The 27,906-nt window shown below is 38.7% G+C and overlaps 1 protein-coding gene across 1 annotated transcript in view; it reads right to left on the bottom strand.

The window, feature by feature from the left end:
* Positions 1-6,335, bottom strand: part of nr6a1a (nuclear receptor subfamily 6, group A, member 1a) — a 34,576-nt gene extending 28,241 nt beyond the window's left edge. Inside the window, exon 1 of the mRNA XM_032579342.1 lies at positions 6,095-6,335. Coding sequence (XP_032435233.1) covers positions 6,095-6,110 — 16 coding nt within the window. The 5' untranslated portion in view covers positions 6,111-6,335. The remainder of the gene's footprint in view (positions 1-6,094) is intronic.
* Positions 6,336-27,906: the final 21,571 nt, after the last annotated feature.

Genomic DNA, 27,906 nt, shown 5'->3' with positions numbered 1-27,906 from the left:
TACTTACACTTCAGGAACTGTTTTCAAAACATCAATCTATAGCATTAGTGCCATGAAGATGTATTAACTAATAATAGTATTGTATATAAAAAGACAAGAGGTGATGTCCCATGTATGTGAAAGAGCCCTCATTAAAGAACAGGCTTTGATGATTCATTGATTCAAAGAAAAGGATTGGGAGGCGACATGTTCAACATCTCTGTGTGTTTTCACAAGAGTTTGTCGACCTGGATCAGCCTTGAATTTTCAACAGACAGAGGTTGAAAACTCCAAGGAATAAAACTAAAGGAATTTGCTGTAATACGTCCAGCCTTCCTGTTATCTGCTGAGGTCAGCCCTGGGTCAATTCGCTTCTTTGAAATATTTGCAAGACGTCACCAAGGTGGGAACAAACATACATCCTGTGGTAGTAGAGCTGGGCGGCATGACTCAAATTTGATGTTACTGTATTTTCAACAATTATCACTGTATTTTTCTTTTTATGCATACTTGTGTGTTTTAACCACATTTTCTACTGACCGAGAACAGTAAAGTGGCTAGTACGCTGTCACACTTAAACAAAAATTATTACAGGCATTCATTTGCAGGGATCAATATTTAGCCAGAATATTTGTGACCTGGTATTACACGGGAACTATCCAGCATTTTGACCATATCTCGAAAACATTATTTTTCCGCGGCACTTAACATCACTAAAAACCACTGTCTTTAGCAATGTGAAAAGTGATGACATTTCTGATTTCAAACCAACACTTGCTAGTTTTGGCGCAGGGAGTTTCACTTGCCCAATACGTCTGCAAGTTGGGATGTTTGGGTTGAGCGTTCTCATGAAATCTTTTCAGGTTTGGATGTTTAGAGTGCTGCTTTTCATTTTAAAAGATATTTATAGTCCAGGACATGCTTGTGGCTGAGATGGTGTTGCAAATTGATTACGTTATTGCCAGTGAGAACAAGTTTAGTATTTGCTCATTACTGTTGTTTGATTGACATGCAAGTTTTTAGAACCAAAGCACTTCAACATGACAGAAATCACATAAGTCCTTATCTGCTACACACAGCCACAGCTTCTTTTGCTGCACTTTCTTTGTTCATTGCATCCAAACTCAACACTCCCAACAACCCTGACTTAGCTTGTGCTGCTCTGTATGAGTTCAGCAGAGTAGGAAAGTAAAGCTTCCCCAATTAAATAGGTTATTAGTGCACCAGTTCAGTTTACCGCCCACCTCTATGTTCTAGACATGTATTTTTTGAAACCCTACAATTCTGGCAAAACTGCAAAGGCAAGAAAAGAAGGAGTAAAATGTAAAACACCTGCTAACATCTACTGTATGTCTTGGTTTGTCTCAACCTCAATAAACAGAGAAACAAGCCCATGCAGAAAATAGTTTCTTTCTTTAAAAGCTTGTTGCAGCGTCTTTTCTTCCTCTAACTGCATTTTGAACAGCTAGTCACTGCTGACCTTTCAAGATAAAAGTTGACCAATTTCTGTTATTACTGGATTTCTCTGTGCACTTCTAGTTTAACACTACAAATATATCAGGTGACTCAGGAGAAGCGTTGTCAATCTTGACATATTAACAAATTTATTTTTAAGCATGATGACTGGACGTGTGGCATCAGTACATGTAAAGCACTTAGATCATTTCATAGGATTTTTTTTACAATTGTAAAATGATCCAAATTTTGGGGTGATTTTGATTCATTGAACCGTTGGACAGTGGGACTACATGTACACAGTCAAATGCAAAAACAACAACAAAAAAAACATCACCAGAGCTGAGAACTCTTTGCTCACTGCAGTTTATATTTCCCAGAAAGCCTCTTTAAGTGTGGAAACATAGAGGGTGTGAATCTGTCACAAGGTCATGAAGGAGACGCAATGACGAATTCCCCTAAGGTGATGATAAGCAGTCATAAAAGCACTGCTTCATCTTGAACTCCACCCTCTCCTCTTTTCCCTTTAGTGTTGGTGCAAGAACCCCCGATACTATGTGACATGCACGCAAAGTCACCCCACACCCCCTCCATGCTCATTAAAGCCTGCATTGTTTTGTCAGAGGTCAGTGTGGGTTTTATTCCCAACTTTTAACATACGCCAGTAGATGAGAGTCGACCAGAAGTCCCAGTCAGTGACAAAGGCAAACAGAACTCCCGATTCTCCTGAGCACCACTAGCAGTTCTAAGCAGAAGGCCGCTGGATCTCAAGATGTGAAATGCAAAACAGTGTGATTTTTATCACACATGGTATCTTATAAGACTGGAGAACTTCTAAAAACACAGAAAATACTTAGTTTGTCATGCTGAGGACTGATGGATTGTGGTTAATTCTTTCCATTGTCTAAACCATGCATGCACAAAGGCTGAAGTTAGTGCAAAGGAGCCCTTTGAGCCAGCGACAGAGCAGTCCTGCCACTAAAGTATTTTTCTTTTTCAGGTTTTGTCTCGGGCTTTCCATAACAATCATGCCCAGCTGAGACAGGGAGCGGGGGTTGAAGGAATCTGCTGTACTTTTCCGCTGCAGGCTCCCTCCCTCTGTCCCTCCCTCTCTCCCAACTTCCTCCTCTGCTCAGTTTCTTATTCCTGTTAGTCCTCTTCATATCTCTTCTTTGAAACTTATCTCCCCTACCTGGGGGTTAAGGAAGACAAAGCGTACACATGCACCTACCCCAAACCTACCCCAAACCTGCTGAATCTACCTACAGGAAGATTCAGCAACACACTCACAGAGGTTATAGGCATCCACACATTGATCCTTCCTCTGGACCCTCATCCTGTGGGATGGGGATCCAGCATTCCTAGCAGCCCATAGTGTGATGCTAATCTTCAAAGTTGCAAGCATGCAGGTGTAGGTTGGGCTGTTGCACCAGACAGTGGTGACCTGTTGGTTTCATAACACACACACCTAGCCTACAGGCTAAATCATTAAGACTGAGTGATACTGTCCAAACGTACAAAGCACTGTTAAACTAATTCCGGCCACATTTGTGACTGCATTTTTAAGCAACAAGGGACAGGCTGTGAACTCAGCTGGTTAGTCAAACCAAAGTTTTAAAACTGACTTTTAAAACAATTGCTGTTTAAAGTATCTTTAATAGGTTGCCAGAGATAGTGCTGGAGTGAGTGGAGTTTTCTCCAACTGTGTAGGGTGCAAGGAAATATAGCATCACTCCTCCCCCACCTGTTGCTACACATTGCTGGTCAACTTACTGAAAGTAGTGTTCTATAGATTTTCCCTGCATTAAAGATAACATTGGAAATATATCTGGATTGTTTTTGAATGCAGACACAAAGAGCACCACCCAATATTGTTACACTCATGTGGCTTTAGGAATACAGTTAGCAAGCTGAGGGCAGCAGGGCTGTTTAACAGCCAATTGTAGACACACTACCCCAACATGTATGAATACTTGGTGTTCATAGCAGTTTGCTATTAATACCAAACTGCTTCATTAACAGTAGTTTGGTGTATCAATAGGTTAATAATAATACAAAGTGAAATAAGTAGTAAAAATCAACTACTAGAAGGTGTTTATTCTATTATTTTTGCTTAAGATCATGTATCACAATCAACATAATAAAGGAATGATACAGATAACAATATTAGAATTGTAATGTATCTCCAAATATTTTACTAGGAGTAGGAATAATTCCTGTTTCTGTGTCAAATAAACCATAGGTCACATTATACATTTAAGTTTAGTTATTTTGTCTAAATACATTGCTGCAAATCAATGACTTGGTTTTCTTTTAAAGAAGCTTTTTAAAACGTTTTAAACTACTTTGAATAATTATCTGAGCAAACTACTGTTTGATAACTAGGATCACTTGGAATGTATGTTTGATTGAATCGAGATAATATTTTGTAAAGTGCCTTGAGACAACATGTGTTGTGAATTGGAGTTATAGAAATAAACTGAATTGAATTGACATATTCACTGTGATGCTACACTTCAGTTGCTGTCCTGATGAATACTCTAAATAATCATTTAAAGTTTGGTTTAAAAGTCACAAAAAAGTAAGTTGTGTTGAATTGTTTCCACAGAGGATGAAAATCTGCCTGTACTTGAAATCCCAACTTTTGCAATTTCAGTTTTTAGAAAGATGTGTGACAGATACTAGGGTGTCAGTAGCAGGACTGATGTTTAAAGCCATCTCTACTGTTTGAGATGGAGTGGTGCATCTTTACCAGGTTTAAACAAGAACTGAAATAAAGACTAATATTTAAATATCTGGTTTGAATTTGGTTTTAACTTCTCTTTTTGCATCAGAGCTCAGCTTTAAACTCCATTTAGGCACAGATCAAAGTTTCCTAAGTGTTTTTTTAAGGGTTTTTTTTATGAACCATGTGTGAAGTTTTACAGCCCATGTTCTGCCATATAAAAACTAACATGCAATAAAGTTGTGTCAAACAGCTTGACTTGAGCATTTAAATGTCTGTCTGAGACAAAAAGGTCCATTCATACGAATATGGAAGAATGATTATCAAAAAGCTGCAGAATTTAACTTCAGCTTATCATGAGATGTAAACTAAATGTTTCTGTTGTAAAAAAAAAACAAAAACAAAACAAGCACAAAGATAAAAGCAAAATTTCTAATGCATCAAATAGTTCAGTCCCCTGACCGCATGTGTGCATGCTTGTGCTGGGGGAAGGGTGCAGTTGAAATAACACACCCTTGAAAGACAAAGATCTGCAACATGATGGACCTGATGGGTTGGTTTGACATGGCCGGGCCAGCTGAGATGGATACATTTCAGTGAAATTAGGAGAAAAGCAGCAGCAGCAACAAGCACACCAGCAATGACTAACCTCAGTCACTGACTATTTATAGGCAGTCACAGTAGTCCCTGACCTCCCCCCACTGCCACAATTGATCTTCACACATTGATCCTTCCCCCAATATACATCCATGCCAACATCCTCCCATGCTTCACTTCTTTACCTCTTCTTTTTCCGCTCTCAAATGCTTGGTCTCAGTTTAAAAGGCTCCTTCCAACACATACAACTGCGTGAAAACAGGAGGTATTCATGCCGAGGTGCAGCAGTAATAGTATGGAGTTAACACTACTTCAGCTGGAACACAAACAAACAAGAATGCAGGCTGAGGGATTAACATGAGGGGGAGGGGATGAATACAGTAACGGGGTCTTTCCACATTCTCGTTCTCCAAAAGGAAACATGAGAAACAACCAGGAACTGCTTTTATTTACTGACTTTAAACATCAGAATGTACTTAAAAAAAATTAATCAATCAATTTAGCAAAAGAAATCCATAACCAGTCCACACTATTACTGTGATTCTCTGTCCTCTATCATGTGGGGTAAATCAAAAGAGAAAGGAGTTATCACACACCAAATTCCAAATTCCTGCAACATAAGTAAAAAGAAAGAGGGAGGGGCAGTTTGGTGGGAGGGACAGTAATGCAAAATCTGCCAAATAAATATGCTAATATTTCCTCAGATGAAAGCAATCAAGGTACTTTGTGTGGAAACATCAATCCAAGGTAACAAAGCACAAAAGGTGATGAGGAAATCTCTGAAACACAAAGGAATAACAACCGAGTCAGCAGTTTGTGCCTTGAGGTTCTGAACCAACACTGCTAACTAGTGCCCAATGGACAGCCACACATCAACATGGACTCATACAATGGAAACATTTACAGCACACACATGAAGGCATTGATCTCTGTAACGAGAAGGGATTTCTCTCAATTCTTTATTGTATAATAAAAATTATTAACTATTCACAGAATACATCAAAAAGCAGAGCTGGAATCAAACCACACACACTGCTTATATAAAACATGTGAAACCTGTTTAAAATGCTTTTTGATCAAATACAGTTTTAAGGGAAAATAACATGTTTAATCAATATCCTGTATAACAGGGGATTTAAACGACACTACAGTGAGTAGGAGCAATGAAAGTCATAAATAATGACAGAAACAGAGACAAGTCTCCTCCACCAACTGAGGCTGAATGCACAAAAAATAAACTGGTCTACAACTGGACCTAAATTACGTTCGACAACCCCAAAGTCCCCCCCATTTATATCTACTTATGGCCCATTAAAAGAAAGCAGCAGCCACCCTTACCTTCCCATGTATCCATTTCATGCTTCTACCAATCTGCCTGGACCCCATTCAAGCATGAACCTGGCTAAAGAAAACCAGGCCTCGTGTCCTCATGTCTCTCTTTTTATCCGTGTCTTCTCCTGTCCTCCCTGCTCTCCCTCTGAGCAGCCTCTTCCCACGGCAGCTTGTTCCTCTCTGGCCACAGCCAAAGCCCAGCAACACCACTGGTCACTTTACTGCTTGGTCACATGACCAAGAGAGTTCAAGCCCCTGAGGTCACCACTTGGCTCGAGGTCCAATGACAGCTAAGGTTATCTGAGTGGAACTGATAGCCCTATTTTCTCTGACGTTCAACAATGCCTCCCCGCCCCTCACCCAAATTAGCCTCCCCTTCAACCATGCCTCTGGCACTTCTAAGGAGGACCAAAGTGCATACTCAAGCATAAACACAGGTCCAAGCTGACAAAACACATAGATATTAGGCCATTGAGGCACTTAGTTGAACAGGAGAAGGCTAAATCTGAACTTTGCAGCATGCTTCCTTACAGACTCATCACTCTGGAAAAGCAAAAAATAGGCTGAGGGTGTGTAAGCTAAAAACAAAGGAGGTGCTCTGCTAGGATCCACCACCTGTTCCCACTTCTTCATTTAAATTAGGGCTGTAGTCTTTATGAATATGCATCTAAAACAAAGAGTTTCTTTAGGACACAGTTACAGGAGAATGCTTATATTCAAAGTTAAGATATAGTTCTAGGTTAATTAAACCATTTTACTGGAGCTCCACTCTTCGGCAAGTGTATAGGCAACAAAGAGACATCATATTGATGGAAGTTGTGTCCAACTCCACTACAGCAGAGGGCAGTATGTCCTATTTCAGATTGCTAGTACTGGGCTGTTTTGCAACGTCACAGACATAAACAATTTATAGATAATTCATCTGGCAGCTGAGCAGAAGTGCGATCCTTTATAACAGAAGTGATTGCCGCTTTTAACTAAATGTAGAGGAGCATCTGTGGGAACTGGAGATCCAGTTCCCACAGATGCTCCTCTACATTTACCAGTTACTTAGTTGTGCTGCTCCATATATTCCTTCTGTGATGATCACAGTAGGGATCATACTTAGTGCAACATTCACATTGACAGTAGCAACGGCAAGAGGGACCTAAAACTTCACTGCATGTTTTAGGTGCTTCAGCCCAGCTGATTTAAATTGATGGCTGATTAACAGATGTTTACTGAACTGCAATAATATGAACGTGGTGTATTGAAGCATAGAAACATCTAAAACATATTTGGCAGTGTGCCCTGAGGACCAGGGTTGGGAAACACTGATCTAGGAAAGTCTCTGAAGGTATTTCACTCAAGTTTGCTAGCTGGTGTCAGATTTGACAGGGACTCACTCAACTTAACCATAATTTTATTTCTTAGGTCAGTTGTTCTCGCAATCAGTTCTTGCAGTGTTGGAACTTGGTGCCCGATCTTGGGGAGGGTGGATGTTGATGTTCATCCAACCTGGTGTCCTGGCTTAAAGTGTTCATGATTTGTATTGCCTGGATCTCTAGTTGTGAGAGGAACACTGAGCTACTAGATGTTTTTACTGTGAGTATCAAAGCACCCATGTTTCTCAGTTGCCATGTAACTATACTTCCTAAGGTTACTTGAGTAGTAGCATTTCAACAATTCCTTATCCTCTTCCTGTGTCTATTGTTGCAATGCTCCAGTAGCCCATTTGTCGTCATAGTACACTGGTTCCTCAAAACTTAGCTCAAACATCACCCGGTCAAACAAGGTTTGTGTTGACATTTGGTGTTCATGGTCTTACCTAAGGACCAACACTGGATGATCTTAGAAGCCTAGTATATATCCCCTTAAGTCAGATCGTTTACTAAATGTGAGCAGTGGGTCTGTGACTTGGATAACCTCTATTAGCAGTACCAATAATATTATGTTTATTTGCATTTTAGGCAATATCTAGTCAGCTGTTGTATCAGGAGTGTGGGGAGGACTTAATGTAGTCAAACTCAACAGAGGAGCATGTCACTGATTTCCTATTGCAACTATAACTAGCTTTATACAACTGGAAGCCATATTGGAGTTAGAGGTTGGGGCTGGTCAGTATTCTAATTGACTTTTACATGAAGTGCACAAGTGGAGCAAATAAAGTCAATTACATTATTCTGTCTGCTTCACATCTTGGCTGGATAAAAACAAAGATTTTTTCCACAGTGAGATGAGAAAAACATTGGTAACATTGCTTGTTAACAGAAGCAGGCTGAATTATATCTGCAACTAATAAACAGTGGAGTCGGACATTTAACTCCAAAACATTATTCTACTACAAAAGTATAATAAAAGTATAAACATTCTCAATGACTTGTTTTAACACAGAAATTATTTTGTCTAGCTTAGAACAGCAACATTAATATTATGACTTTAAAGAGCAAAGTATTGTTAAAACTAATTAACTCAGCAACAAGGATGCAATTAAAAAGTTTGAGATGTCATAGTGATTTAGCCCAGGTCCTGGTGTTCTGTTAATCAGATGTAAACTGAATCTTACCATCCAGTGAGTTCCCTTCCTTCATCCCCTCCAATGCTCTGGCTAGGAGATCAAAGCATTTAGTGTTACACCAGGGAGCCACACCCTAAACTCAACTGTTCGACATCACTCTTCCCACACCCGCAGCTTCCTTCCTACCTGAGCCTGACCACAGACTACACTGGACAAGCCTGTCCCAGTCACCCAACCAGCTTTCTGGTCCACCCTCTGTATTGCTCCACCCAACTCAATACCACTTGTTCACTCTCCCAGCAGCAGCTTGCCAACACACACGCGTGCACGCACAAGCGCACACACACCCTACCCCCAATACGAATGCTAATGACCGTGGCCACACTAAGGCACATTTAAGAAGCTTTCACATTCAGACTCATCACAGAGGAATGATTCATGTAAAAACATAGGCTGTATCCTCATATTATACTGGGTGATCTGTTCACCACCTTGCATTTTAGCCTTCTACTAGTCAGGCAAGCTAGTAGAAGCCTAAAATGCAGAGTCATTAATACTATGGGAGACGATGGTCTGTGTCACAGAATGAGTATAAGGCCTGTTAGTAGGACCTGGTTAGGATGCTGGCGCTGCATATCTCTTAATGTGTAGATTTTCTCTCTGCTGTAAACAACAATTCAGGAATGGCAAATAAATACTTACCTTATATCATGCATGCATGAATACATACAGATTTCTGCAGATGTTCTTTGTGCTTAAAATAAATGCTATGTAGACTGCCTAAATCGCACAAACTCCAAATAAAGAGCTTTTTTTAAAGGTTCTGTAGAGATATAGAACTAACAGTTACTGACCATTTTAAAGAATGCAGATTATAAAATATTGTTGCCATTCTGCCTATTCCGTCCATAGTAATTCTGCATTTTTTTAAAGTATTATTTGCCACATGTCACTTTAGCTTTTTTTCATTCCATGACACAAAGTTGAATGACACAATAGGCCATGTTGTCTTTAACCTTGAAGTCAGAGTTTTATCTGTGGTTTTTAGCTACCTCAGGCTTAGCATGCAGCTGGCGGGGCCCTTATGTCTCCATATCCTGCTGGTCAACTCCTCTATTATTTACAGTGCTAAAGGCTTCTCTGCCTACAGCAGGTGGAGGAAACACGTTTTCCCCGAGTTTTCAGCCTGTAAGTTTGGGACATAAGAAATGAAGGTTCCATTGTTTTCCCATGCAACTATCAGTATCAACAGTAACCTAACTTGTTCATCTGACATATAATTCTAAAACTACGTTGTTGCATTGCAATTTAAATATATATATATTTTTATATAAATATAGTGTGCACATGCTGACCCCGTATGTTTAATTTTGTTTTGCTTTACTACTTTTCCATCTCCGTCAAAAGTACTGAAATGTCATTTTTAAAAAAGTCAGTTGCCTACCAAAATTCTTAGTTGACTTGATGTCAGGGCTGTTCTGTTGCTCACAGAATTTCCTTCAATAGTTGAGTAACAAAGAGAGCATTTCTTGTGTTTAAGCTCCCCTCCCCCTCCAACACACTGTCACAAACCTCTTCATTCTACAGACAAAGAGCTTCAAGATAAACAGGAGTGAGCCACACTATTCCTCCCCCAAAATACAGTGATGGTGAAAACAATGAGCCATCTTTTAATGCAATAACTGACATAAGACATGATACCAACTGCCTGTCCCTCAAAATATCTTAGATTCAGAATGAAGAGTTCAAATGAGGAACTAAAACTTTGTATCGACAAAAACTCTTTACAGTAATGTTTCAGTATATTCACTTTCATGCAACATGTTAAAGACCTCAACGCCTCAATCAGGACTAGATCTGGACTTTGGCTGGTCCAATGCAACACCCCGATGACCTGTTTTCTTTTTAATCAAATTCTGCTGCAGATGTGCTGCTCTGTGAGGAACATCAGCCAGCTGTTGAGACAGATGGCGTCAGGTTTGGCCCAAATCAATAGCCCTCCACCACCATGCCTAACAGTTTCTATGAACCATTTGCTCTGATGTATTTTATGATTTCTGCCAAACTTGGTTTTTCAAATTCAGGGCAAACTTCCTATTTATGTAAAGTTTTTTCTAAGGATACAGTTCTAAAAATATGCTCTCTCTTCTGTCATACAATTCCTTATGCTAAGCTAAGTCTGTTGATCCTGAGATGTACCTCCTGAGTTACTTGCAGTTTATCTGACCCATAACCTTCGGAAGAACTTGCTCATACTTTTACCTGCTTAAAAAATGACCAACATTAGATTGCAACCCTTTTCAAACATGCTATAGAAGAATTATTGTTGATGCCCTTCCATTTTAACAGTGTGGACACTATGGTAAAAACCTTCAAAGTGGTAAGACATCTGTTTTTATAGAAGTGGTCAAACTTAAAAATAATTAGGTAATCAATATATTTGATAAGCAGCACCTCACAGTTTATCTACATAAGAAAGTCTGAAGGCAAATGGGACTCTGGGGTTAAACTGATACAGGTTGAATCTTTTAAATAATATTCAATTCCAACTGAATTAAATGTCACTGTGTTGTCAAATAAACAGTGAAATTATATACTGTGGAATTCCCTCCACAACAGAGTTCTACAAATACACAGGCAGAGCTTATCACATAGACTTTTTATGAAAATCTTAGAACTGAGTCAAGTTATTCAACATATCTAACTCAAACTGAATTTAAATGAACAATTATCAAAAGCAGTCAAAGAACCCATGTCTTAGTCAACTGAGTAGTCAACAGCATAACAACTTCATAATTGGCTCCAATATAATCGATTGGGGTCAAACAATGATTACAGATAAACAATAAAAAACGTAAATATTTTCTTTTTATAGCTTCTGCGAAAGGGTTATGGTTTTGATGCCCGTTTTTCCTTATGCTTAAAAATGCTTTATGATAAGCATTTTTAAGCCGATTTGGCTGAAGGGCCTCACTGTTTAGACAAAGCTCTTACTGATGACAGGTCACAGACAGGATTTGATGACTTTCAAGAGATTGTGGGCAATAAAGTTAAAAACAATATATTATCCACTTTTTGGTACATTGTTGCAATCAGCACTCCAAATTATTACAATAATCATGACCTCAGTAAACAGCAGGTCCACATAACTGTTTATCACCGTAACCATTCAGGATCCTTTTCTCCACAGTTAGTTGTATGCTTCAGGAGCTTACGGCTGACCTCAGTGTGCCCAGCTTGAGTCCACTCCAGCAGATTAGGTTTCCAATCATCCCCGTTACATTTCCCAGATGCATTTGCTTCTCTGAGGCCTGGTGACCAGCAGATCAATGCAGCTGCTTTCCTTCCTGAACTTCCATGGGGCAAATAAAACTGGGCTGACCTGGCCATAGTTAATGACCTCAGAAAACGTCCCTCTCTAAGGATTTATATTTTCAAAATTGGTGGGAGACGATTAAATGGTTTAATCGAGTTTGCAGAGTCTGTCCTTAATCAAATTTAATTGCACATTGATCAAAATATATCACTATATTTACTATACTATACTATACTAAACTCACTGTGATGAACTATTGTGTGGAGGTGCTGACTGTCTTGTTGCACATGTGCGGGAACGCAGTGACCAAAGTCAGCAATAAAGTGATGTTTCATGAACAATCCGGTTCTTCTGAAAGTCGACTATGTATGAGGACTGAAGCTTGAAGAGGAACATTTTAAGTCAATTCATTTGTTTTTCTGTATCGGATTGTATAGGCAGATACTAAACTTCATATCTGTGTTGGTATTGAAAGTGAAACAAATGGATCAGTGCATCCTAACCCATTACTATCAGGGGCAGGTCTAGTATTAATGCCACTCTGGTTAAGCGCCTCCTTCTGCCATTTTGCAGCCAATCAAAATTCATGAAATCATCTAAATTCTGGGGTGATTCTGGGACCATTTTCAACAGCTAGCAGGTGGTCCCCACTTCCTATTTAACTATACATGCATAAAAGGTCTATGATGGACTGGCGACATGTCCAGGGTCTACCTCACCTCTCGCCCGAAACGTCTCGTTGGATATAAGCACCAGCACCCCTTCCTGACCACACTAGGGACAAGGGTGCAAGAATATGAATGGATGGATGGATAAAAGGTAAATACAAAATGTGAAAAGGACATTAACGGGCATGTGAAAGAACATTAAAGGGCATGTGTGATTTCCTTTTATTGAGGATGTTTTTAACATGAAGATTCAATACTGTATAACAATCGCAGTAACAGTTGTAAAAAAGACATTGGGTGCATATTATAATGCTGTCATAGGCCCAGTTCTAAAAGTACCGAATAACAATTATGTTATTTATAGGCCTGTCGCGATAAATGATAAATCAATTAATCGTACGATAAATTAAAACTATCGACGTCATTTTAATTATCGGCATTATCGTCTCTTCCAGCCTTTTTCTCTTTCTGTTAATGACACTGAATGAAAAAAGGCTAAACTCCGGTGCTCTCCACTGACTCCTCCCTTCCTTATATCCTTAGTGTAAAGCCCAGCGCACACCATCTTATCCTGCACGATCTTAGAGTTGTCGGCTGATTGTCGGCCCATTTTCAAAACCTGAGAGATCACACATTAGCCGACAGAAATCCTAGGTATAACTGTTCGATCGTGTGGTGTCCAACAATGGGCACCAAATAATGGCTACAAGTCCAGTTAACTAATTTTAAAACCAGGCATTACCGTAATCAATGCTTTACTACAATCTACCTGCAATGCATGTGGCTAGTGTCAGCGTAAAGTCTGACTGAATGAAAATCATTATAACCTATTTATGTCACGTTAACGAAGAACAGCTGAAAAGTTACCGGGTTTATCAACTGCGGTAGCAATTTCGCTCCAACTCCTCTTGTCATTTCTATATTCTTTGCATGTTGAATAAACATTAATGTTGTTTCCACTATCATCTCCAATGTCCGCTGGACTTCGGGTTGCGCCTTGGGATTCCCCTCTGTAATTTCCCCTCAGAAAGCACGGAGGGAATCCGCGCTTTCTGATTTGCTACCTGTCACATTGAACAGGTGTAGTTAAAGCTCCCAGTCGGGGAAAACCCCTGATTTAGATCGGAGAGGCAACGACGATCTACCGTAACACACCACACAATCTTAGAAAGACCAACGTTCTAAGGTTGTTGTAAGGGAAAAAATAGGAGCAAAAAATCATGTAGTGTGAATTATTGCATCAGGTAGTCGGATGTACCCATCTTCTCTATTTAAATCTAATTATTACTGAAGGGCAACATGATATACAGACTTCATAATCTGCACTCTTTTGGTTGAATGCAGTATTTATTTCCACTTTGGCTTTATGTTGTTTAGGTTTTTTTTCAAGTGTGTTTTTTGCTAATGGAAACTGAGAATCCATTTTATTTTTGTTTTTGGTTGTTTTGTTTATTTTGTTTATCAGTTCCAGTGTTAAGTGTTCTTTTGAAAATAAAGCGTATCTAACTTTGGCAGGAAATCACATGCATTATTACGTCATTTTCATTAAATCAGTGTAAAATGGTCTTCAAACAATATTATTGTTTATCGCAATCATTTTTGAGACAATTAATCGTTCAGCAAAATTTGCTATCGTGACAGGCCTATTTATGCATCTGTAAATAGTCAGACCCTATGAAGGCAAACATGTCTGTTCTTTAGAATATAGACTCAATGCTGTGAGGTATAAGTTGTACACAAAGATCAGCATCAGTGGTTCCAGGGACAGACATGGAGACCGACAGAACAGAAACTTAGAAAACATTCCTAAAATCTTTATGTAGAAAGTAAAGGAGGGGACAATGGAGCCCCTCCTCTTCTCAGTCTTGTGATAAAGTCTTGGTTTCACCTTTGACCTTCCCAATTACCTAACATGTCCAAAGCTGGGTTGCTTCAAAACCGGAGTAAGCCTATGTCAAATTTGTAATAGTACCGTTTACTTAATACAACAGGGGTGGTCTGCTTGAGTAAAGGTACAGCAAAATAAGAGTAAATAAAATGCACCTTATTTAAGATGTACTCATAGTTTACATAGCTGGCAGATGGAGTTGATTCTGCTCTGTGCAAAAAGCAATAGAAAATAGAGGAAACCTTATCCTCTAACTAGATGTGTTGTAAGAAAAAGCCCAACAAATGAAACTACAAACCCAAAATAAAACGTGTCTCTTCTACTGTCCAGTGCCCTGGATGGATACGGAAAGTCAGGAAAATGTCTTCAGTCTGTAAACGGCTCAAAGGTCTTTTTTCTCCAAGTAGGGTGCATCTTGAATCGCTGACAGACAGGCAATCAACAAGCTGAAAGCCGGCAAAGCAGCATGTGTGGCCAGACAGAATCCATAGCTCAATAAAGAGCACATGACAACCGACTGGGAATTTGCAAGAAGGGCTCCGAGTGGCTCTCAGACTGACAGACGCCTGTGATCTGATGAAGCAAAACTGAAACTCTCTGAGCAGGGTTTCCAAAAGCACACGGGAAGGAAACTAAGCCATCACCTGATCTGTAGCACAGTAATATGCTGCAGCTCTTCTACAAGTGCGTTATGGAGAGTGACTGTTGGATCAGAGAATCAGACTTAAAACATACCAGCAAGCATGTAAAGCCCAAAGTCAGCCTTCAATCAACTAAAGAACATGTCCAGGATTAAAGGACTAATGTCCCAGCAAGATCTAGAGAAACTCATTCATCCGTTTATCTTTAGTTGCATTGATTACTGCAACAGCGTCTTCACATGTCTGCCTAAAACAATCCTCCAGCTGCAGCAGATCCAGAACGCTGCTGCTGGAGTTCTCACTAAAACCAGAAAAATAGAGCACATAGAGCACCCAGTTCTAAAGTCCTTCTTTGAGAGAATAGACTTTAAAATAGTGTTGTTAGTTTCTAAATCACTGAACGGCTTAGCACCACCAGACATTAAAGATCTGCTGTTGTCGCATCAAACTTGCAGACTGCTCAGGTCTTCTGGTTCTGTTCTGCATCCCAGAACCAAACAACTAGTTTGGAGAAGCAGCATTCAGCTTCTATGCACTACAAATCTGGAACAAACTTTCTGAAATCTGAAACATTGAGTTTCATTACATTGAGACTAAAACCTACCTGCTTGCTTTTGTACCATAAATGATGAAACATTGACCAACATTTTTCATGATTTTGATGATGGCACTTGTCAAAATGTAATGTCCGTTACTGGTTTCTCAATTATCGACTGTTTTATGACATTTTATTTTTGTGTTTTTATTACGTAAATGTACTATACAAATAAACTTGATTGACTGACTGATTGATTGATTGAGAAGGCTGAAATGTTCATCATCTTCCTCATAAAATGAATGATGGACAACCCACAGCATCATCTTCAGTCTGTCACACAACAATGTTTCCAGTCAGAGGATGTTTAAGACACACCACTACAGGGAAACCTTCCCTGCCTAAGGCTGTCAGCAACAACAATTAACATTTTGAAAAACATACATAACTAAAGTTTTTTGAATATTTAATATCCCTTTGGGATTATTTTTTATACAGACTTGATCCATCTTCTTCATGCCCCAATCACAGTCACAGTGGGTGCTGCAGTCTTCTGTGGCAATGGTCTCCAGCAACAAGTCTGGGAGACCAATCAGCAGAAAGGACAGAAAAATGCAGAAAAAACAGCCGATCATGAAAGAAAAATGTTTTGTCAAGTACTAAACCAATCTAATCTAACAAAAGATTGTTTGGAATTAGAAACAATAGTGTCCAGGCTGGCGTAGGAAAAAATTCAGTTAGTCTAGTTTAGGAGTCAGACACAAACCATTTAATAAGCACTTCACTGCAACAAATCTGACCAATAAACCATGATCTACTACATTGTTTTCTTCATTTCAACAACAGGAAGAACATATTTTAAAATATCTTAGAGCAAACCCTTCTGACAAGGAATGAGAATGTTATAAAGAATGTTTATAATCAAATGTTTATAATCAAGAATGTTTATAATCAGCCACCTCCAAGGCTAAACTAAAATTTCTTCCCTCACAAGAAGCATCGTGTTTATTTGCTTCAGCAGTGCCTCAATTCACCACCAGAGGGCAGGGTCACATAAGCAAAGGACTGCTATGAGCTCTTCCACAGAAGACAAAGGCTAGATAAATTAGCAGCATGAGCTGACTTGTTCACTCACAAACACCCAGAGGCTCATCAAAGTGGATCACAATGCTCCCCTTGAGGCAGCATGGCAGCCATTTTCTCCTATAGATGCAGGCCAGCAGCTTTAATGATGTGGGCTGCTGAGGGGTGCTCTACTTCCTAATCGTCTTATCTGCAGCCAGAGAACCCACATCGGCTTTGATGTTGTTTGGTTTCTGCTAATACAAGTGCCTTCTCTTCCAGTGGTTGCTGACCATCGTGGATGTTGGTCTATAAAGGCTATTTGGGTTCATTTTGCACCAGAAAATGTGTTCATACCATGCGGTGGCAAATATTTGGTAAATTGTCAAAATCATTGCACCAAACTACAAAGAAAGATCAAACACATGCATACAGGCCCACACACAAATCACCTTCAAAGCAGAGACCCCCAACCACAAAGTTCTGCTCATGGCTCCCCCAACAAACAGAAGCTGATGGTTGGGTCTGGATGAGTTCTCTCTCTTTTGTTCTCATCTAAATTAAAAGTCAATAGATTTTGACAATCATTACTTAGAACATTTAGGTAAAGTCAGCCATGAAGGGAAAAACATGACTCAAAAAATTGCAGTTGACAACACAGTAGTATCGTAGTATCAACACTAAACTATCATTTTGGTTGATTCCATAGACCTGGGAACACTGGGAGAATTATCTGTCTCCTAGCATACTGTCATGAAATTGTGACAATTTCAACAAATATGTAAAAAAAAAAATCATAAAAATTACATACTGCAGCTTTTAACTGCCAGGTTTCTGTGATGCACAACAATGAGACCATGGGAAATAATTTCAAACTTTTTCATGTGTTCAACTTTGTCCTAAAAGGTTTAGATTAGCTCAGTAATCATTAACTGGATCAAATGAAGGAAACAAGAGACAAAATCAATGTTTCTTCAAAACTCATACAATGATCAGAAACTCTGACCAATACTGAAAGAGTAGCAGAAACATCCACCAAGTACTGCTTGTGTTCCTGATATAACTCTATAGGACTCTCATTATGACTGTTATAGGGATCTGCAGCCTTTATAATTAAAAGAGCCATTTTGTCCTCATTCCAGCTAAATAAAAAATGGAAATGTTACTTTTTGAAAACATAATTTTTTTAATCAACTTTAGTAAATTGTAATTTGTTTCTAAAAAAGAAATATTTTATTTCTATGATTTGGATTAAAACAGTTTTTATTTCTTGAAATAAAGAAATAGTGCAGAAAGAAGATGAAAACATTTTCTTTTGTGGGATGTTGATGAGAGGGAAATTATGTGAAAGAAGCACAAAGTTTACAAACTAATAATAAAGAAACATTGATCTGAAAACAGCCGTACTTTCAGTTCTACTCTGTTGTGGAAATTAACGCAAATATTCTATGAGAAACTGAAAACTGCTAAAAACTTGCATTTTTATTGTATCTTTGTTTAAAAATATTAGTAGGTTCTTGATCAATTTAGCCAGCATTATTAAGGAGTAAGGAGATCAAGGTATCAACAGAGATGCCTTATCTGGAAAGAACATAACAGAGCTTCAAAACTTGAAGCTGATTTAGAATCAGAACATGTTTTAGCAAAGTATTACAGTAGCACCCCACTTACTCATTGCTCAGTGTCCACAAATTCATTTACTGCAAGTTTTTCTATGGGAAGCATCCCAGAATTACTCACAGAAAATCCACATATTGGCAGATTTTTTATGTATAAAATATTTGAAAGTAAATTTATCTTAGGGAGCTAAAATACTATGTTACTTGACACTACTGCTGCACCCTGAAAAGAGAAGACAAGGAAGACTGTAGATATTAGCTGTTGTGTTTGTGCCAAGAATGCTTTCCACTGTGAGTACTAACACATAGTAAGATATATTTGGTGTTTAACTTATTAAAATAGGCAGTTATTTAATAGCTTATAAGTGTATAAATGTTTTCAGAAGGGGTATCAAGTGTTTCAGCCAGGCACAAGTACCAGGGGTCCACCATAGTTTATAAGGGTGTCCATATACATGGGAGTCGGTTATTGCAACATATTTTTCTCAGATATGTTAACAAAGGAACATATTCAACAGAATGATTTTCTGTTGAATTTTAAGTGACATTAAAGGAGGCAAAAATTTACATTTTGATTTATTAGATTATTGATTATTTTATTGGTCATTTAGGTGTGTGAAAATTTATGTGAAACACTTTAAATATATTTAATGTTTTTAGGAAATTTTCAAGTTACGAACAATTCAATAGTCAAATAAAAAAATAATAATGTACCACATCATTTGCAAGAACTACACTAAACTGAAAAGATTGGTGTTTTTTACCACATGCTTCAAGCCGCTTCTTGGGTGAAAATCCCACATTCATGTGCATGGAAAGCGAGGATGAAACAACAGACGTGGCCTATCTGTGTCTTTCCACCATTTTTCTAATGACAGGTTGGGCTGGCAGCAGGGTGTCTGCTGTACGCCTCCATCAAAAGAAGTGCTGCTCAAGCCAGAGCGGTGCTGGAGCCTGTCAAATTACAGTGGGATCCCACCTCACTTCCTCTCCCTCTCCCCTTGATCTGTCTGTCGTTTGTTTTCACCGCCAGCCCGCCTCTTTCCGTCTCTCAGCTTGTCTGTCTGTGTTAAAGAAGCACAACTTACTTTAGCTAGTCTTTTGAGGAGAGAAAAGAGTTCCTCACATCCCCACACAGCCAGCAGGGGCCTCATGTCTTGGAACGACGCTGAAACTCGAGCAAAGCCTCGACATTCTTTGTTGCGACAGATTTTCAAAATGGCAGCCATGGTCGAATCTGTCGCAATGTCTCAACACGGGAATGGGTCGGGATGAGCAACACCCTCTGTAAGTGTTGAAAAGACTACCTGAGGCCACGTCACTTCATGTGTATCTCTACAGCATGTTGGAACATTTGAATGGAAGCCATGCTGATAAGCGGCAGTGGATCTCGGAGTCCATTTTCTACGGCAAACAACAATAGAGGTCTCCACAGTACCACTGCCTTCGCCCTTCCCCTCCCATATTCCTCATCCCCGCTTTGTCCATATCTAGCTCATCCACTATTTTTCTCTCATCCAACACCCCCAACCCCTCTTGATCCCTCTATCTTTTAGCACCCCCCACCCTCACCCTTCTCTCTCTCCTCCTTTTCTGTCCAGCCCTCCTCTTCTTGCTCCAGAACTGTCAGATGGTATTAGCTCCTTTCACGCTCATGGCCTGTAGGAATAACAGCCGTGAACCTTGCCGAACAGCGTCATTCTCCTGCTCCAGTTAGCTCTCCACTCAGCACAGGCTGTTGCACAAATACCAGTGTTATTCACATTGTGCCCCCTTCACTTACACAACATGCCCCAGTAAAAGGGCAAAGTTAGGCAGACGCAATTCTCAGCGGAGAAGGTCATGGTACTGAGCAAAGATGTGCACGCATTGTATAACACGATCATGCTCACTTAGTAATTATCAGCTTGCCCCCTCCGACTCAAGGATCGGCCCACAGCTTTGCTAAGATCTGGCTGACGTGGATCAAAAATGGATCCTCTCTTTATCTACTTTTGGAGCCATAGGCTTGAAAATTTGTTAAATATTTCATGCTCAGCTTATTTCCCATGAAGCTTTGGCCGCAGGGCAAGTTGTAGATGGTATTAAAAGCCCACTGTGACCAATAAGCTGTAAAATGAGCAGAAGTTTTTTTTTTATTGTGTGGAGAAACAGACCAGAATAATTCCGATATGTCCTGCATACATGTAAATGAAGATTCATAAAGGTTGCCAATCTGAGTAAAAAATACTATAACATCTTTTGAACTTTTTATATGCAATGATGCAGTAATGAAAAGACAGAATGCTTACGTTTTTATTCCAGGGTTTCATGCCTCAGCACATGGAGAATGTGGTTAGTTATTTAAATCTAACCTGAAATGTTCAAAACCAAAATGTGTGAAAAAGGGTCTGGATTTTGAGAAATGTGACCAGATGTGGAACATTTTGAGCAAATTGAGTCACCTTGCAATTGTTGCTAACATGCAACCATAGTCCTCATGTCTAGCTTGAATTATAAATATTACTCCGCTTTTCATACAACAAATGCTAAAATGCAGTTACAGTAAATGCAAGTCTGCATAATAACTTCAGTTTTGTGTTGTATTTTTTCATCATGTTGAAGACACAGTTCATCTACTAGACATACGTCCATCTGACCAGACTGTTTGGAACAGAGGTTTAAAAACATTTCAGTTCCTCACAGAACCCAAAATAACAATGAGGAAGACATTTGACTATCACTAATAATGCTGACTACACCAGTATTACTAGTAGGTAGACACTACCACCTCAGCATTCTGGGGTATGTAGGCAGAGGAAAGGATTTAGCCTCTCAAATTAGAGTCCAGCTAAGCTAGTTTGGCAACTAACTCACTCAATCAGACAATCAATCAGGGGTGTAGAAATTCTAGGAATTGTCTTAGAGCACAATTCAGTGTAACTGAAACAACAGTTATGCTGAAACCGTTATGTAGATATCTCAGTCATGGCTTTCACCTTCCCCCATGCAAATATGGATTTTTGTTAAAGGCAAAAATCAGGAGAAAGTCTGTCAAGAAAGTCTGTCAGTTTGACAAGTAAGCACACAATAATATTAAGGAGACAGGCGGTGGGGACAATAAGTAAAAAAAGAAAATGTTTGTAATTCCATTTGTTCATTTTCCAAACTAAATTTCAGACACTGGTTTCTATGCTCTTTGCTTCAAGACATTCTGCATAACCCATAAACACCAACATGTAAAGAAATGTAAAGCCTGAGATGGAACTCTAGTGGGTTTTGGTGATTTCTGTCTGGGTAAAATTTGCTCAGGTGTCATCCAATCAGCACATCTTGAATGTTTTCTACTTGTGAAGAAGTTTTCGAACAGAATCATGGGCATAAAGTAATTCAGAAATTGCATTATGCAGCGAGCAAAATAGATATTAGAAACGTCATAATTTTTCATAGTAAACATATTACTAAAGGTGCTATTAAAATGAAATTTTCACCAGGTGTTGGTAAAATTCCAAGTAACCCATCTACATAAAGAAACCAAAGCAAATAAGCTCAGAAATTAAGCTGTGTCATAATGTAAAATGACAGAAGGAAAAAGTATTGAACACTCTTACTAATATTTATTGAATACTGTGTAAAAAAATAAAAGCATTTGCTGGTAATAACTTCAAAACGCCTCCTGTTTGAAGAGACTAGCTATGTGATTTTGGTCCATCCTTCCACACAAACAGCCTTTAAATATTTTTATGCATCCTGAGATGCTCTCTATATGACATTGTGTTGACTCATGTCTGTATGCTTCCAACTAGCAAACTGAAAAAACTCCTCCTCATACAGTGGTTGTCACACCCACTAATCAATACATATTAAAATAATTTCGACAACCAGCTCATTAACCAGCTCTTTAATTCAATACAATCACCAAAGGCTTATCTTTTGGCTTCACATTTGTCTAACACATACAGATTTAATGTAGGTTGTTGTGTAATTTGTGCATTTTAGGTTAAATTGTACACGTCTTGAAACTGTAATGAAGAACCTTTTCAGTTTCTTTGCTGCCAATAAATTCTAATATGGTAAAAAGAGTAACTGTGTTTCTATTGACAAGATAATTGCACAATTTGACATTTTGAAAACGTATGCACTTTTGGAAGAAAATAATTTTTGATCAAAAGTTTTGATGCTAGGATCAGTCTTTTTGGCCATATCAAAATTGGTTTATTTTGCAAAACTGCATTGGAGACACTTTTTTTCCCCATCACATGAATCATGTTCAGCAACAGGGAGTAGCCAGTGGCACAAACCACAGAGAAGCAAGCAGGAAGTAGTTGTGCGATGAGTGCAGGATGTTTTTTAATGACCGATTCTGTGAACAAACTTATTCACAGGTGATTTTAATTGCGTTTCTTATTTAATGGAAACACCACAATTGCAAAATTGTGTTTTTTTTAAATTAACAGAATATTGACAAAGTATATTGACAAAGTAATATTGCGGTTCCATTTGTAATGGAACCGCAACTAGTGTTTAGTCGACTCCAACTGCATCCCTGACAAGAAGCTTACCAGCTGAAGCTAATATAAACCAGGTGAGTCTACGGCTGTCACTGCCTTCACACTGTTCAACTGATTTCAAGCAACTGGTACAATATAATGGTAGAGAGTTAAGTAAAATGTTCTATATAGTTGGAGAAAAACTGCAAACATACTTTTGTGGGGGCTATCTGCACGATGGGCAAGGCAATTATCAGTTTGACAAGTAAGCATAGACAGATTAATACAAATATGAGGAGATTGTAATTTCTCATCACTCTGCGCTCGGCAAGCCCAGCATGGAAGGAAGGCTTAGAGGCTAATAATCAAAGCAGATTAGCTTGAGCTCTGATGGATGCAACGCAAGTCTGCTAATCATCAGGGTGATAAGCATGAATCATCCGATCACAGTCAGAAATGAGCAGTGGGTTTCAAATAATGATTTTGATGGAATGATTTTGGTATCAGCCGCCCATCAAAGTGCCGCTCTTTGGCTTCCATTTGCTTCCTCCAGTCCATGTCACAGTAATTCCTTCGCGTTAATACAGTATGTGTAGGATGGTGCATATTAAGCATAGTGAGGAAGAGTGGGCGGAAACATAAGCATTTCAGGGTACCGGTGTGACTGATCTCTAGCCCTCCTGCCCTGTGATTTAGAATCAAAATGACAGACTTTCCCCTGATTGGGCTACGGGTGGAGAGCTAATGACACGCTGCGTGGGCTAACGTGACTATTAACCCACTTGGAGCAGCAGGAACTGACAGGAACACAATTCTGTCATTACGCTCTGAGGAGACCTTTAATCACGGAGGCAGGGACAGTAGTTACCCTGGATTCAGCAGGGAGACGATGATATCACAGACATGCTCTGCCTTACCTCAAGCTGCAGGAAGCTGATGTGTCACCTGTTGGCCGCTGCATTAGCAATCTCTTTGGTGGGAAAAAGTTTGATGGACGGCTGCTAAGTAAACATTAATGATGACGTTTACATGGATACAACAGCTGCATGTTTGTGGGTCTTAAATATGGACATTGTTTCATTTTAATAGTGCAGAAGTTACATATTTAGGAGCACTTTTTTTTAGGAGGGAGAGGCAATGAGAAACCTGTATCGGGCGCTTTTGCAGTTGGTTTATTGTTGCCATGGTTACCTAGAAGTTCACAAGACAAGTCGCTGTTTGTCTCATCTCCACAATGTCTGTGTTTAGATGCTAAGTCAATGCCCCGGTATGGTGAAGATATGTTTTTTTTTTGTTTCTTGAATGTGATTGAATCAGGGATGTATTTTCTACTACACTGTTAGATCATTTTTATCATTCGCTTTAACCTGTGGCTAGCCAGATGTCTCAGAAGGTCCAGTCACCAAACTGCTCCCAGCTTGACCAGTAGATTGAACCCCTGCCTGTGCTCTGTGTCGCCAGTATAATATAAATAAATTTGTAATGTACTGTACACTTTTTCTTTCACTTTTTTGTGTATTTTAAGTAAAATTTCTCAATTTGAAGTATTAGGGTATTATGACAGTTTATGTAAAGAAATTAAAAATAATTTAGTCTGTTAGATTTTGTTCACACTGCTGTTGACAGTACAGTTGACATATTACACTGTAATAATAATTTTTTTAAAGTAAAAATATGTAGCTAAAGTTTGACAACTATTACCAAAGTTTGTCTTTACAATAAAATGCCTAAAAATGTTAATGTTACGTTTTTTTATTCACATCTTGAGATAGCAAATGCACACTGAATTATGGAATTGTGTTAATATGTTCATGAATACACCACTGTAAAGGTGTGTGTGCGTTCATTAATAAAAATGATTTATCAGAATCAGCTGTATCAAATGTAATTATTGTGCCCTAAAACAATTAAATAATCACATCAAAAAGTTTGAAAGTTGTCCTTAGTTTGTTTTTTTTTTCATTCCTAAATATAATAGTGTGTGAGATTGTGTCAGTGACATTCATTAACTTAAAATACTTTGCAGAACGGCACTTTACAAAGTTCGGCCCATTTACTCGTATTAGCTTGGTGGCAGATAAGCCACTTTCAATATGGCGGATGCTATAGCATATCGCAACAAAAGCACTGTCGTCCAATCAGTGATTTCTCAGGTCTCCGACTGGGACATACCCTTTCCGTTTTTTAATGTAGCGTTTTTGTAAGTTGTAATTGTACTTCGTTAATGTTGTGTCTTTGAATTTGTAATTGTGCTTCGTTAATGTTGTTGTGTTTTGTAATTTGTAATTGTGCTTTCTTAATGATGTTGTGTTTTTGCAATTTGTTGAAGCGGTTTGCACCTCAGGGCCACCGTATCAGTAAGACCTGGGAAGCCTCGCTTAAAGCCGACATGTCACACTCAAAGCCTGCCATTCGAGTCTAGTACACTATCATTCTAACATCACACTTTATGTGCAATATAACTGCTGACACACTACCCTAGCTTTATACAAGCTGCTCAAATAAAATTCTTCTTTCTACAGATACTTGTGTTAGCAGCTCTTCTCTGTGATGAGATGATCAAAGCACACAGGAGTCGTCGCACTGATTCACACCTTCATTCAGTTCTGAGAGTTTCAGCGGCTCAGAGTCTGATCAAAAACACTGATATATGGAGCAAAATAAAGATGTCAGGTGTGGCGTTTGGCTTTTATCAGAGCTACAGAGTGTTTGCATGTGTCTACATCTTCTCACCGTTTTTCCTGTAATTTTAAGGTGTCATCTCAGTGATGAGATTTTACTGAAGGATGTTTTTAGGTGTCTTATATGGGGCCAGGGAAAAATGCTCTTTGTAGAATCAACTGATAAGGAGAAAGACATCAAAAATAATTGAAGGTGTAAACATCTACTTTGCTTATTTTAAATGTAGCTAATTGTTGTGAAGCTATGCCCACCAAGATGTTTTTACTCTCTGCATGTTTTCCAGACTGATGAAACTTCAGTGGTGCTTCATATTGCTGTTCAGAACTCATTTCTTTCTTTTTTTTTTGATCAGCTCAAGGCCACTTTGTAATAATTTATAGCATCATTGTTTTAATTTATTGTCTTTCTATTGTCTGCCTGAAGAAAATGTAACAAGCTTCATGAAACTGATTACAAAACTTCTGTAAAACATGTTTATCATAACACATTTGTTACGATAAGTCAATTTTGCTGCGTCAGTTGGGGAAAACTCTCATGCCTGGTAGCTTGACAGGAACACACATCAGCAGCTAGTTGTAGTCAAATGTTTCAACCTGAACATTTCAGAGGAACAGGTTGTCATGAGGACTGGGAACAACTATGGGTTAAGTTTCATTTCAGCTTTTTAGAACTTTTCATATTTCTTTTTGAACTCATTCTTGTGGCACTTTGCCCTGCAAATAAGTTTTTTTTATTTATTTATTTATTTTTTTGCATAAACAAGTAGTTAAGCAGAAACACTTAGGGAGCGTGCTGTGTTTTACCAACTGCCACAAAAAAGAAGTGTTCAGGTTTTCTTGCGATTTTAAAGTTGCTGCCCAGCTGGAGCCAGCACAGTAACAACTTGATCCTCATTATCTTCCACCATGGTTGTTGTCTTTCTTCCCACTACCACGTGTCAGGTCGTTTAAGTCCTGACACGTAATGTTTGTGAAGTATCAATGACGTTCAGGTCGGATGAATGGCCATACAGACACAGGTAACATTTAAAAACATCTAAGTATCAGATTTAGGAACACATATCCAACTGGCCTGGGTCGCATCTGTAAAAATCCGACTTGTTTTGTTACAAAAAGATCAAATACAAGTACTGTTAAGACAAAATAAATTGGATTTGAGTCACTTCTGTCTGCAGTGTTAATGTAGCCTGACTTAGTCACTCTTTGATTACCTAGTAACAACCTGTTGAATAACCAGCTCAGAAGCCTTTTAAGGTTTCGCTACCGTGCCTCATTACATAGTGAAAACAGGAAAGTTCACGCCACCAGTTAGGCAGTATTTCAGATAATTAAAACTAATACCTAATCAATAATTATCGATATTGACTGATAAAGAGCTTATATTGTGGAACATTTTCAGTCATATTGTCCAGCCTTACTATTTGTTTCCATCTCTCAGTGGGTTATCTCTGGGGTTAGACAGACTCACCCAGAACCAACTCGATGTGTTGTCATCAGATCACCACGGAAACTTAACTGGGAAAGTAACTGGGAAACAAGTCTGGGTTGCAACATTGTAAGTATTAATCTTAGTTCTACTTGGAACATAATAATTAAATACTTTTACTAAGATAAATATGCTGCTAGTCATCCCAATAACTGAAATAATATTGGAAAATGTGGGACAGATTTAATTTCTTGAAAATATTTTCATGATAAATCCCACAATACAAGTTGGTTGTAAAAGAAAAACAAAAAACAAAAAAAATTAAATGAGACTGAATTTACATCCATTTTTGGAGCGTGACCAAACATTTAATACAGTTTCCATGCAGCAGCTCTCCCAGTGATATTATGCAGCAGCATTAGGAGAAATGTGCTGTGTACTTGACACTGTGTGAAATGGCATTTTGCAGTAAAGTCCTCTCATCTTCTACTTCAAGCAGATTAAAGCCCACTGGGATTTTTAGCAGGCAGCACCGGGCAGGTTTGTCCAGGATCATCCCACCCTGAAGTAGGTGGAATGTTACAAATTTCCATGCTGCAGCCCACAGCCTCTTAATCATACATCTGAATCAGTACAGGCACATACCTGACTGGCTGCATACTGGCACAAAAACAAAACTGTTTACTCTGAAACTAGAGATGCTGAAACTACATCTCTAGTTTCAGCATTTTCATTTTCCTCAGCAATTGCTTTATCACTAATATTATTGCTGTTACAACAAATATAATACATAATGCAAAACAGGACCAGTATGTATACTGTAATTGGGTGAAGCTTCTGAATTGTAACAAGGGGTAATCTTTTTAGACCAACTTATTTGCAAGAGAGTACCTGTCTGGAGAAAGAGGAGAAAAAAACTTTCAGTTTGATGGTTACAGAAGAGAAAATACTTGTCCCCTGCAGACTTTAGAAGCTTACTTACTTAAAAACAATACTGTGTCCACTTTTTGCAGTTT

The sequence above is a fragment of the Xiphophorus hellerii genome, chromosome 12 (genome assembly GCF_003331165.1).
Source record: "Xiphophorus hellerii strain 12219 chromosome 12, Xiphophorus_hellerii-4.1, whole genome shotgun sequence".
In the NCBI taxonomy this organism is placed as follows: domain Eukaryota; kingdom Metazoa; phylum Chordata; class Actinopteri; order Cyprinodontiformes; family Poeciliidae; genus Xiphophorus; species Xiphophorus hellerii.
The sequence above is the reverse complement of the archived record's forward strand: the minus strand, read 5'-3'. Positions and strand labels throughout refer to the sequence as shown.